This window comes from Ctenocephalides felis, unplaced genomic scaffold, assembly GCF_003426905.1.
Source record: "Ctenocephalides felis isolate EL2017-DRISC unplaced genomic scaffold, ASM342690v1 CF-g0.4_SCAFFOLD_03571, whole genome shotgun sequence".
Taxonomy (NCBI): domain Eukaryota; kingdom Metazoa; phylum Arthropoda; class Insecta; order Siphonaptera; family Pulicidae; genus Ctenocephalides; species Ctenocephalides felis.
The window spans coordinates 54690936-54703434 of record NW_020539725.1 but is presented as its reverse complement, the minus strand read 5'-3'; the positions used below and the strand labels follow the sequence as shown (position 1 = coordinate 54703434).

Sequence of the window (12499 nt, the reverse complement as noted above, 5' to 3'; positions counted from 1 at the left end):
AAGAAAAGTTTAATTTAATTATCTACCCAAATTCGACCCTGTTTCTGTGCATGTATGGTAGTAATATCGAAACCGCGCGGCATGCGGATACAACAGTGTCAACAATCTGTGTGGACATTGGTTCTTCCTCACAAACGGCCATATCACAATTCCACGTACCACGTACCACGTCTTGTATGTGTACAGTAATGTAACCATGTGTACTTTACATATAAAATTAGATGCCTGGTGGAACTATGATTCTCGAACTATAGAAAGAGAAAATGCTGTAGATCGTTTCCTGCGTTAGTCATCAGCATTTTAAAAAAATTTAATAATATAATATTTTATTAAATAGATGGTGGAACTATAAATAGAAAATACTGTAGATCGTTTCCTGCCTTAATCATCAGCAGTTTATGAAAATTTTTAATAATATAATATTTTAATAAATAGATGCCTGGTAGAACTATGATCCTCGAACTATAGAAAGAGAAATGATGTAGATCGTTTCCTGCTTAGTCATCAGCACTTCATGAAATTTTTAATAATATTAAAAAAAAACTTTCAATGATTGGGATAGAGTATGCTTCATAATGACTCACAACTTTATAGAGTCAATATTTTGAAAAACATTTTTGAAGGAGTAAAAATTAGAGACAAAGAAGTAAAGAGTACTCTATTTTATTTATCGCAGATATATTTGTTTTGGTGTATTCATCCATTTATTGTTTGTGTCTATTTTATTTATCCACACTAATAAAAAATTACGACTTGGTAAAAATGGTAATTGTGCCTTAAGATATATTCAATTAGCCACCAGATATCTGAAAACAATAGTATTGATCAACAAATATTAAATTTGTGTTTTCTTAGCGTCATTGTCCTCCTTTATCAACTTTTGTATTTGTATTTATTTGTTTTTCATATGAATGATAGTCTGCCCAATTCATAAAGATTTGTTAGTAAAAACTGGAATGCACAAATCTTACCATCTAATGCATGATAATTATCTTAAAAACTTTTGTACAGATAACTACCATGCATTGGATGGTAAGATTTGTCTAAAGTATTAGATGATTGTTCTTTCTAGTTGTGATTATATTTTTACATACTTCAAATTAGTATTTCATGTATGTATTCAGCTGATTTAGCTTTTTCAGCAGAAATGTTTTCACTGGATAACCGATAACATATTTATGATTTAAATTTACAAGTAAAAATGGATATCGTTACTGCCTTATATCAGGATGAGGCAATGACTTTTACTAAAAATTTAATAATAATATTTCTGAGAGATGTCTCTTGAATTTTCACATCGAACTACGATTTTAAACATAAAACATAAAACAATAGAAAATAGTACCTTATACTGTGAATTGCCTACTTTATTGCTAATCGTATTTCTATGGAAACTTGAAAAAACTTAAAAACAAACAATATTTTTCAAACAGTTTTTGACTTCTAAGAGTAATCTCGACTAATGTTGAACAAAATTGATTAACTCGAGTCATTAATTAATTTTAATGAATTTGATCATTTAAAATCGGTACAGGCGTTTGCAAAAATACGTCGATGAAATAGATCATTCATATACACATTTTCCAATATTTAGGTCCAACAATATAGAAGAGAAAACGGCTTGATAGTCCAAGATGACATGATGATTTGGCCAACTAGAGATTGACAAATTATTCAAAATGGTATAAGATCCAAACAAGAACAACGTGATAAATTCGAGTTTGGCACGTGTTAAACTTGTTAGGCAAACGATCTTCTGAATTTATATCGAAAAGTTTTACAATTCATAAATCCAGAAGTTGTCTTATAGCATTTATAACGCTCCAATATGAATGAAGCCATAAATCAAAATTCGTTTCATTAGTAAGTAATTATTCCAATTTTTCCCAAGAAAATTTTAATAATGAACTTTTTATATAACTGCAAATTACTGTTACAAAATTGACCTTCTATTTAATTTAATTTTGTATCTTAAATAAATAAAATCAACAAAATCATATCCGTTAATTATTACATTTTTTTTATTAAAGTTGGCAAACACAGAAAGCACAGTAACACATGAGTGACACATGCTTTTTATTACGCATGCCAGTGAATTCCAGAAATCCTTGTGTACATAATACTTATTACATAGCACATTTTTCAGTTTTATCGTGAATCAACAAGATAAAAATAAAAACAGTATTGCAAAATATATGACAAAAATAAAATGTAATATTGGACATATGCTGTTTGATTTTTTTCTGTAATAATAGACATATGAACTTTGTACAAAAGCATTGCAATAAATATGTCACGAGAGGTTCAAGTGATAAACTTTGACATATAAATATATTCATTTGGTGTGATTAAATTTATTTATTCATTTGCAAACACAATATAGTGCTATTTATATAATTATGTCTTGTAACAATTTTGGAACCTTTGTAAATACAACTTTACAAATTTAAGCTTATAGTTACCTCTGGGTTATATAACAGCCAAGGAAATTACTATAATGGCTTCACCTACGAGTGCAGGCATTTTGCAGATTATTTTGTAATCGAATAAAGCATTTTCTCCCAATTAATCTGATTTTCTCTGGTGTAGAGCTTGTGCAAATTACGGAAAATCAATTATATATGTACATACAAAACTACATGTAACTATGTCTGTGCCAATTATTGTGTAATAAATTTTCACTATTAATAGCTTTTTAAAACTTCGATTTAGGAAGAATTCAATTGTACTATTTTGCTGCTGATTTTCAGACTTCATTCTGTATGCCATCGTCATATTCATCATCAGTCATTTCTGGCGATTTTTCTTCAAACTATTGAAGATATAAATTATTTAAAAGAAGTTGGTCGATATTTCGTTAAAAATTTTAGAATTTTGTAGAATGCAAATGCAGTGAAGAGAATTGCACTAATTAATTTTCCTCGAAGTAACCAAAGAGCTTTTCAAAACAGCCAATGGTATTAAGATCTGGTTAAATAACTATCATTTTTATTCGATGATTGATTCTTATGTTTCAAAGCCAAGGACAATCAAGACATTCATATTTATTATGATTATAAGCATAAATCATTGAAAATTTAATAAATAAATAATATACAATTGAATCCATTCAATAAAAATTAAGCAGCAGAAATGATGTAATGATGAAGTAGAATATTATAAAAAAAATAATATGAAAAAAGTAGTAATAGGATATTTGATTGACGACAATATTGATTTTAATAAATATTATTACTATTAAATTATTATTAACTTCCCGTAGGGTAAGTTATAGTAATCGCAAAAAAATCGAAAATGAAAATTTTTATATATCTTTACGTTTCAGAGGTTTCTGAACATTTTGGCATACCTTAGAAAAAATGGATGTATGTGTGTGTGTGTGTGTGTGTGTGTGTGTGTGTGTATGTATGTGTGTGTATGTATGTGCGGATACAAATTTTCGTCGACGATTTCGGGAACACGGATCAACCGATTTGAATAATTCAAAAAACATTCGATTTGTATTAATAAGGAGACGTGCTGATTAGTTTTTGGCGAAGTTAGGTCTAGCCGTTCCGAAGATACGGGGCAAAAAGTGCCGAAAACGGTAACTCAGTTTTTAAGAGAACGGAGCGTCCGATTTGAATAATTCAAAACACATTTTACTTGTATTGGCAAGATGAAGAGTTGATCAAATTTTCATGAAGGCAGGTCTAGCGGTTTCGGAGATCTAATGAAAAAAGTAAAAAAAAATGTCATTCGGCGGTTAAAAATGATGATTAGACATATGCACATCAAATTATCAGATATTGTATAGAAATTTTAACGATAAGTATAAATTTTTTTAACATTTCTATGGGTTCCGTACCAATGTTTATGCGTTAGACGGCGGCGCGGCACTTGCGCTGTGACAATTCGTCTCTATGCAGTTCAAGCAGTACGATTGCTTTGAAAAGAAGTTCAGAATTTCCAAAATATGTCAAAATGAAGAAAACATTTTTCTTTTCAAAAAAATAGTTTGTTTTCAAAAAAAAAATTTTCTTTCAAAAAAAATTTTTTTTTTTCAAAAAAAAGTAATTTTTTGTCATATTCCTAGTTTCTCAAAAATCTAATTATTTCGAAGTAAATTTTTTTCAAAAATGTTAATCGTTTTTAAAAAAATAATAATTTTTGGTACGGGAAGTTCCAGCAATTTGCCTTAAGGCACGATGCCCTAATTGCCTTAAGACAGAATTCCACTTACAGCTAGTTTGAGGATTAAAATCTTAAACTCAAGACTATCTGGTGACGAAAAATGCCAATAGTATAGAAGTATGGTTTCAATTATATGAGTAAAGTACTTGCAAGATACCACAAAGTGTCATCATCAGTTTTAAATTTGTCAAGAAAATGGGTTATTAATAATTATGAGAGAAAATAATTTAAATGGTCATTCTAATTAAATTAGTTGGATCAATAAAATATGGAAAATAATCGTATAAACTGTAAGATGATGATGCTATAGAAATTATAGAGAAACCCATTTTGCAGTATTTCTATACAAAATATGCACCAAAAATTATAATAATTATATAACTTTGAATAGAATCTAGAAAAATATTTTACTTCTTCACAATTTATTTCATGGATATAAATTTACTCAGTTGTTAGCATATTTGATTTTCGATCAAAGTACTTTAATTTGCCTTCCAAATTAAATTATGTTGCTGCATCACAAAATGACTCATTAAATTTGAAGTCATAGAAGTATATAATTTGCTACAAATCATTCAAGTAAGTAAATTTTTTAAATAAAGTTTTGTTTCTTATTAATGATTCATGATCATGACAATTCAATCTAAATATATAATTCTAAGAAATAATATTTTTTTGAATGCCAATCATCTTATACCGTAACATACAAACGGAATACTGTTAGAATGATTTTATATTTCAAGTAAATTCAAATATTAATTAGAGAAGAATATAGTTGATTTTGAATTTTACTCAAATTCGATTCATAGAGTGCTTATAAAGAAGCGAAATTAGATTGGATATATTTCAAAAATGCATTTAAAATAATGATAATATTAATTTACATATAACTTGATTTTACTAAATTGGTAAAATAAATTGAAAGAGACAAAGTAGAGAATATAATAAAAGATATATGGTTTTATTCCTAAAAAACTCTTTAAAAAAAAACTTTGCAGTAAACTTATAATCCTCTCTACAACACACGACTATGTATAAATAACTGACCATGCATTTTCAGTCAGAACAACCGAATATAAATTTGATTTTTATATATAATAGAAAACTAGGTTCAAACCGTCAAAATAACGAAAGATAAAAGGTTAAATTTAACTTCTTTCAAATATATTATATATTAAAAAAATTCTTAAATAAAAAGCTGAAAAACTCATCGACATCCAGTACAGTCAATCGGTCCAGATGTCGGTAGTCGAGATGTTATTTATGTGTGAAATTACTATTGACAAAATTTTTGTAACTAGACGACTAATAATTATATGTAATAATTAATAAACTTGATAAATTTGATTGAATTTAATATATAATTTTGATCCTATAAAAGAAAATATATTTTAAATTTCTATTACTCCTTTTTCCTCAGTTATTGATCACTGTGCCACTTGGGCTACGTCCGAAGATATTTAAAAAATGTTGCTCCAAGTTTTTTTTAAATCAAACTTTACTGTTATAACAGTTTACCTTTCTAAAATTCAAGCACGTGTGTTACGAATTCGCCAGTTTTAGCATCGTAATTAATAATTACACGCAGTGAAGGTAATTTTATGATAATAACAGAATAATTGAGGATTTGACATCAAACTTACCAGCGTGAGAAGTTTCTCCGGGCACATGGCCTTCAAGACGGAAGCAATCTGAAAGGTAAAATTATATTATTAGACTTTGATGAAAAATTAATAAAATATTTAATAATTTTGCAAATTAACTAACTTTGATAATTTAATTTTTTTATAATTTCCTAACTCAAAAAATATTAGTTAAAAATAGTTAATTATTTACTAATATTTTTCGAATTAAGAATTTTTTTCCTTCGTAAATTGTACGATTTGAATTTGTTTTTATGTGTTTTTTAGTTCAAGAGCGAATAAAAACGTCATTTTAGCATTTTTTCATTGAACCTAATTATTGGTACATGGTAATATTGCAAAAATAATTTTCCTAGTAAACTGCTTTATAATTAAGTGTAGATACCAAATGAAACTGATATAAAAATTGATTTGTAAATTATCACAAGAGTATGTGTTATTTATTTAATATTTTGCCCTATTAAGTGACAAGGCAAAATCCATAAATATTTTAATATACAATAAATTCACCCAGACCGAATTACTTAGATGATAAACAATATTACTTTGAGAAAAACTGTTGGCCAAAAAAGTATTTAATCTAACAATAAGTTACTCAAGTAACTTAGTAGTTTCAAGTTCTTAATCCGAAAGTATTATCTATTATTTATAAATATAAATCAATAGTAAGAATTAAGATTAATAAACCAAATTATACTTGTGTTTCAATAGTGTTTTAGATATGCGAGGGTTGATTGGTGGCTGGATCCGCTCTCAATACTGGTATTGAAACAGATTGTACGTTTTCAAAAATGCATAATTCGATTTTGATGAAACTTAACACACCTTGTTACTATACTTTATTAAACATTTGACAAAAATTTAAAGTTGGAACATTCAATACTATCTGAGATATGCGAGGTTGGCTCCGCTCTCAATACTGGTATTGAAACAGATTGTACGTTTTCAAAAATGCATAATTTGATTTGGATGAAACTTGACATACATTGTTACTGCACTTTACTAAATATTTGACAAAAATTTAAAGTTTCATTCAATAGTTTCTGAGATATGCGAGGTTTATTTGTGGCTGGCTCCTCTCTCAATACTGGTATTGAACAGATTGTACGTTTTCAAAAATGCATAATTCGATTTTGATGAAACTTGACACACATTGTTACTATACTTTACCAAGATTGTGACCAAAGTTTAAAGTTGAAAAATTCAATAGTTTCTGAGATATGCGAGGTTGATGGGTCGCTGGCTCCGCGCTCAATACTAACATTTAAAGATTAAATCACTTCTAAATATGCCTTGGACCCCCATTTTTATATCGTGGACCCTCAAATTTTGTTTTCCCTGTCGTGGACCCCTTAAAAGTTACCATCGACCCCTGGGGGTCCACGTGGACCACTTTCGGAATCACTTATCTAGCCTATAATATTTAGTATTTCTAATTTTAGGGCAACCTAGCGGTTGACCAATCTTTAATTTTATGTAGATTATAGTAGATATATATGTAGATCTAATTAATTAACCACGTAATTAAGTTTTAAGGATTTTTGTACTCCTCCTTCCCAATTTATGATACGTGTTGATATTCAAAATTAATCTCTAAACCCAATCAATATAATGTTTATTTTTAGTGCCAAGAAAAAATCAATAAATTATTTGCCATTTTTTTTAACTTTAGATTTTTTTAAATTCAGGCAAAAAAATGCACATGATATCTTGCTAAGTCTCCACGTTTTGTTTCGTAATTTATTTTACCCCTCCCCCCTTGTAAACCACACGTGATTAATGGTGGGCCCCTAATCTTATGAAAGTTGCAGCAAGGTCCCCAAAAGACCATTTTCGCTTGGTCTTAAGTGTAAGTCTGATATCATACTGCTTGATATCACGCTGGCCGAGGTTGAAATCGAACACGGAACTTGTATTTGCTAGTTCATATTTTTACAAATATTTAATTTAAATTGGAACAAATTCTATCAATTTTGAGAATCTGTGTTTTTAACATCCCCTAGAGATTTTATAAAATAATTTTCTTTTTATATTTCAACAGTAATCAGAACTACATGTCCCATAAGCAGTTTTTGTTATAGATCTTAACCTACTATTTTTCGTTCTAGTGTAATTTTAGGGTTAACCCAGCAGTTAACTGTTCTTTTTATGTGTAGATTATATTAGATATATTTAATATATAATATCTAATAGAATCTATATAATATCTGATAGATATAAGCGTATGTTTGTTGCAGCAATGCCCCCAAAGCAATTTCTGCTTCAGAGCAGAATTTTAAACAAAAATCTTATATCATACTGCTTGTGCTTGATATCAAATTGTCAAAAGTTGAAATTGAACTCGAATGTTGCAGCAATGCCCCCTAAAAGCATTAAGTAAAAATCTGATATACTGATTGACTGAAATTGAACTCAGAACTAGCACTTTTTGTTTTACCACCACTCTACGGATAGCTTATGAGACTTTTCTTCAATTTTGGGAATCTGTGTGTTTTACATCCCCTAGAGATTTCGCTGATGTTTGTGTTTTGTCTCGCCTCCGACCAAGCTTCTTTCTCAGTCTCTCCCAAGTGAATGGAAATAATCGTTAAAATTGTGGAGTGCGAATGGCACTTTATATAACGTCTGCAAATGCTCGTACAATTGGATTAAGTTTATGTCGGATTCCTAAAGTGAATCATGGAGCGCGTGCACACTGCAATATGTCTTTCGAGAGTTTGATATGAATTTTATTGATATCGATCGTAGTTTATTAACTTGCTTATAGGGATATCAATGTCATTATAACATAACGGAATCGGATATTGGAACCTGATCAGGATGGGAAAAAACAGTTTCGCATCCTGATTAGGGTTTGACGTGCAAACCAACAGAAGGTGAGGACTGAAGACTGAAGACATTATAAAGTGACATAGACATTCTTGTAAAGTGAAGAAGACAATTGTTGGTTGGTTTGCAGAAAATACTAATTAGATTTATATATCTAACAGTGGCGCATATATTAGGTTGTCAAATATCTCCCTTCCGCTTTTTTGCTCTTGGTTTATAATACAAAAAGGCGGAAGGGAGATATTTGACAACCTATTATGTTGTAGCAATGCCCACAAAAGGCGATTTGCACTTGAGTTTGAGTTTGAGATTTAATATCATACTAGTTGATATCGAGCTGGCCGAGATCAGGATCGAACCCTGGGCCAGTTTGTACTAGTCCATATTCTTAACAATTATACCACTAAGGGCTCTGAAAGCAATATAATTGCTGAATTTTGTGCAGAAACAATGTTTATTTATAACTTCATGATGCTTCAAATCGAGCAATTCTTATCATTTCTTTTTTCTTTTGTTTCATTTAATTTATCTTTACAAATTATAGAGTTCTATCAATTACTGATTGTGTACCATTAAATTAAAAAAACTTATTACAAAAAAATGTTCGAAATTTTTTCTTGTTGTAGTAATCGCAATAAAATCGTAAATGAAAATCTGAATCTTTACGTGTCAGAGGTTTCTGAACATTTTGGCATACCTTGGAAAAAATTGATGTATGTGTGTGTGTATGTATAAAACTAGAATCACTCATAAATACTTATAGAACAATTCTAAAAAATTTTACAACCATCGTAGTGTAATATGTTTTATGTCATAATTAAGCTACTGTGTCGTTTTAAGAACCTCATTAAATCAAGTTTATTTACATAACTTAAGTAATAAAAAGCAGCTAATTTGATTGTCGTGAATATAGAGTTTTATGTTGCAAAACATTTTAATAAACAACTTAGGAATTAAAAAAATTATATATCCAGCGATCCTCAGATCCAGTCCTGGTACTGACATAGATTTTGAATTGTGGATTTGAATTTTAATAGAATTAGAAGAGATTACAATAAGTGAAGATAACATTGACAAGAAAAGAAGAATGAAGATATCAGTTGTAAAGATAATCAAAATTAGATAGGAAAAGGATATACAATTTTTTTTTTTTTTAATTTTATTTGAACAGCGATCAGAACTTATGGGTTCTATGAGCTGTTGTGATTGTTTGTTTTATTACAGATGGCAACCCAAACAGTTGTCACATCTCTGTATGATAAATTTTTATTACAATCTCTGTAATAGGGCAAGTATGGTGCAACAATGCCGGGTGAGGGCTATTTTCACTTTGAAACATATTGCTATTTATATTTCCAAGTGAAATATGTTGCCTGACAACAATGCTCGAAGTGGGTATCGAACCCGGGACCTCTGGAACAAGTTCCGTCGCTCTTAAGCGCTTACCTACGGGCGAGCCCATATACACAAAAATAGTATAGAATATAAAAAAAAATAGGGTGACTAAGTACTAAACATGGCCAATAAATGTATTAAATAGTTTATTTGAGCTTGAGACTTGGAAGAAGCAGATAATTTGAATATTTCATTACAAGTTTCTGGCTAAATTTTAATTTATTTAGCAATAAATATGTAAAAAAATGAGTGCAATTAAACTTATCTAAAACCAATTATTTTAACATAGTGTTTGCGTAATAATACTTATGTAAATAAATTAGCAAATGTTTCAATGTTAATTTTATGGTTAACGAAAAAGATCAATCGTTAGCAAATGAACATCTACAAGGACATTTGCCCATAAAAACCAGGTACTTAGTCACGTATACTTTTTGAGCGAAACAAGGTCAAAGACTGTCTCCAAAATAATAACAATTTATAATTTATTTTCCGAAAATAATTTCAAAATTCAATAAAATGTCTTTAAAACTTGTTTGTAAACAAAAAATAAACGTGTGAAATTACCAAAACAAGTCAAAAAGAGATAGAGATATAAACAGAAATGAAAGCGACAGGTATGTGAGCGAGAAAAAACATAAACATCAAAGCGTGCGATAGAGTAGGGGCAATGCGGAACGCGAAACAAAACAAACTTGTACCGGCGAGAAAGAGAAGGAATAATAATATTATCGAACGGTTCCTTTCCTTCTTTGCTCTCTAGACAGAAATGGCCAAAATGTGGGTCGCCATTAAAAAAACATGTTTAATGTTTTGAAATTGATAGTATATATATCGTATAGTATATATTTATAAATATTGGGCATGTGTATTGTCACAAAACTGATCCAAAACGACAATTCAAAATTTGATAAATACTTTTAGAGTTTGTCAAGAGAAATATAATAGTGGTATTGAATTAAAACAATATAGTAATCATAAAAAAAACGTGGAAAAACTGGAAAAAAATATCATTGACAGACAGATGAGATGAGAACAGTTAAAACTTAGTGTTGCAAAAAATTGACACTAATATAAAACAGTGACAAATATATTTCTTAATTTTCACAGATGGCAGGATATTGAAAAAAATGGAACTTTTGAATTGTAGACGTGTCGGGTAAGCTAGTATATATATAAACATTTCTGAAAGTTGACTATATTAATAAATTACCAAAAACTGAAATTAAATTCAATATGTAACCGATAACATAAAATAATGCATATAGTTTTTCTTAATATCTGCACTAAAGTATACAAGTTAGCTTTGGACTCATTTGAATCTATATTTATAAGACTCATCAGGAGACATTTGAAAAGCATATAATGTTTTAAGAAATGTTTTTTATCATATTATACTCACCTTTGCCCTATACCACATGAAACATCAGCAAATTTTTGGTAGTACTTAAATTGCTTAAATCAAAAGCCAATCCAATAATTGGACATCCAGGTATGATGGTAATGAATCAATAATAATTGGAAATCGTTAATCATTTAAAACTATATGAAGTGTATATAATGACATTTATAATTTCAGCTCGTTCTATATTAAAATATAGGCACGCAATCTAATATTCTGGACAGTAGTAGTACTATACTCATATGATTATAATACATAAATCGATTTCTAAAAATATATTTAATGGCGATATAGTAAAGATAAAAGCTGAAATATTGAAGCAAAATAATGCTGATAGTGAAAAAGTCATTTATAGAAGGATTCACATTAACATTATATCGTTAGCAGTCTATAAAACTAATGAAAAATTATTAGATATTTTAGGGCAACGGGCCAGCCAACCACGCCCGGCTTCCATACCGTCGGGCGTACGTCATGCTAAGGTGACACGTAAAGGCCTACGTCAGCGGTCGGCAACGCGAATGGCTTGGCATTTATAATGATACTTTTAGTTTACTAGAAATAACATTGTTCGTAAAATATTGCATTAGAAGAATATAATAACATTTGCATAAAACAAAATTTAATTTGCATGTTATGCTCACCAAAAGTACTAGTATGATTTTTTTAAAATTGGGATTACAGAATTTTTTGCTTACTATAGATATCATCTTTCACATGATTAATGATCATTGCAAGATTTGGATTTAGTTACAGAATTTAAACGTCGGATTGAATTAAAACTATAACTTTCACTCTGACGCAAAAAATTTATGGGCCGTTAAATGAATACCGCGCTATAGGAGGATTCTCCCAATTTCCAATTTCGGGTAGTATGGAAACCGCGTTTCCATAGGGATGTCTGCATTGATTAAACTCAACAAAAATGCAGTACTCATTTATACATTCATGAAAGATACAAACACAAGCAAAAATCTCATTAACAAAAATTGTCTTGATTTCTTTGATATCTCGCCCATGCGACAATGACGACCCGGTGCGTTGGCGTCCCGGTCGA

The 12499-nt window shown here is 29.4% G+C and overlaps 1 protein-coding gene across 1 annotated transcript in view; it reads right to left on the bottom strand.

The window, feature by feature from the left end:
- Positions 1-12499, bottom strand: part of LOC113384610 (xaa-Pro dipeptidase-like) — a 187403-nt gene that overhangs the window by 119416 nt on the left and 55488 nt on the right. Inside the window, 1 exon segment of the mRNA XM_026622358.1 lies at positions 5817-5864. Within this exon segment, the coding sequence (XP_026478143.1) occupies positions 5817-5864 (48 nt within the window).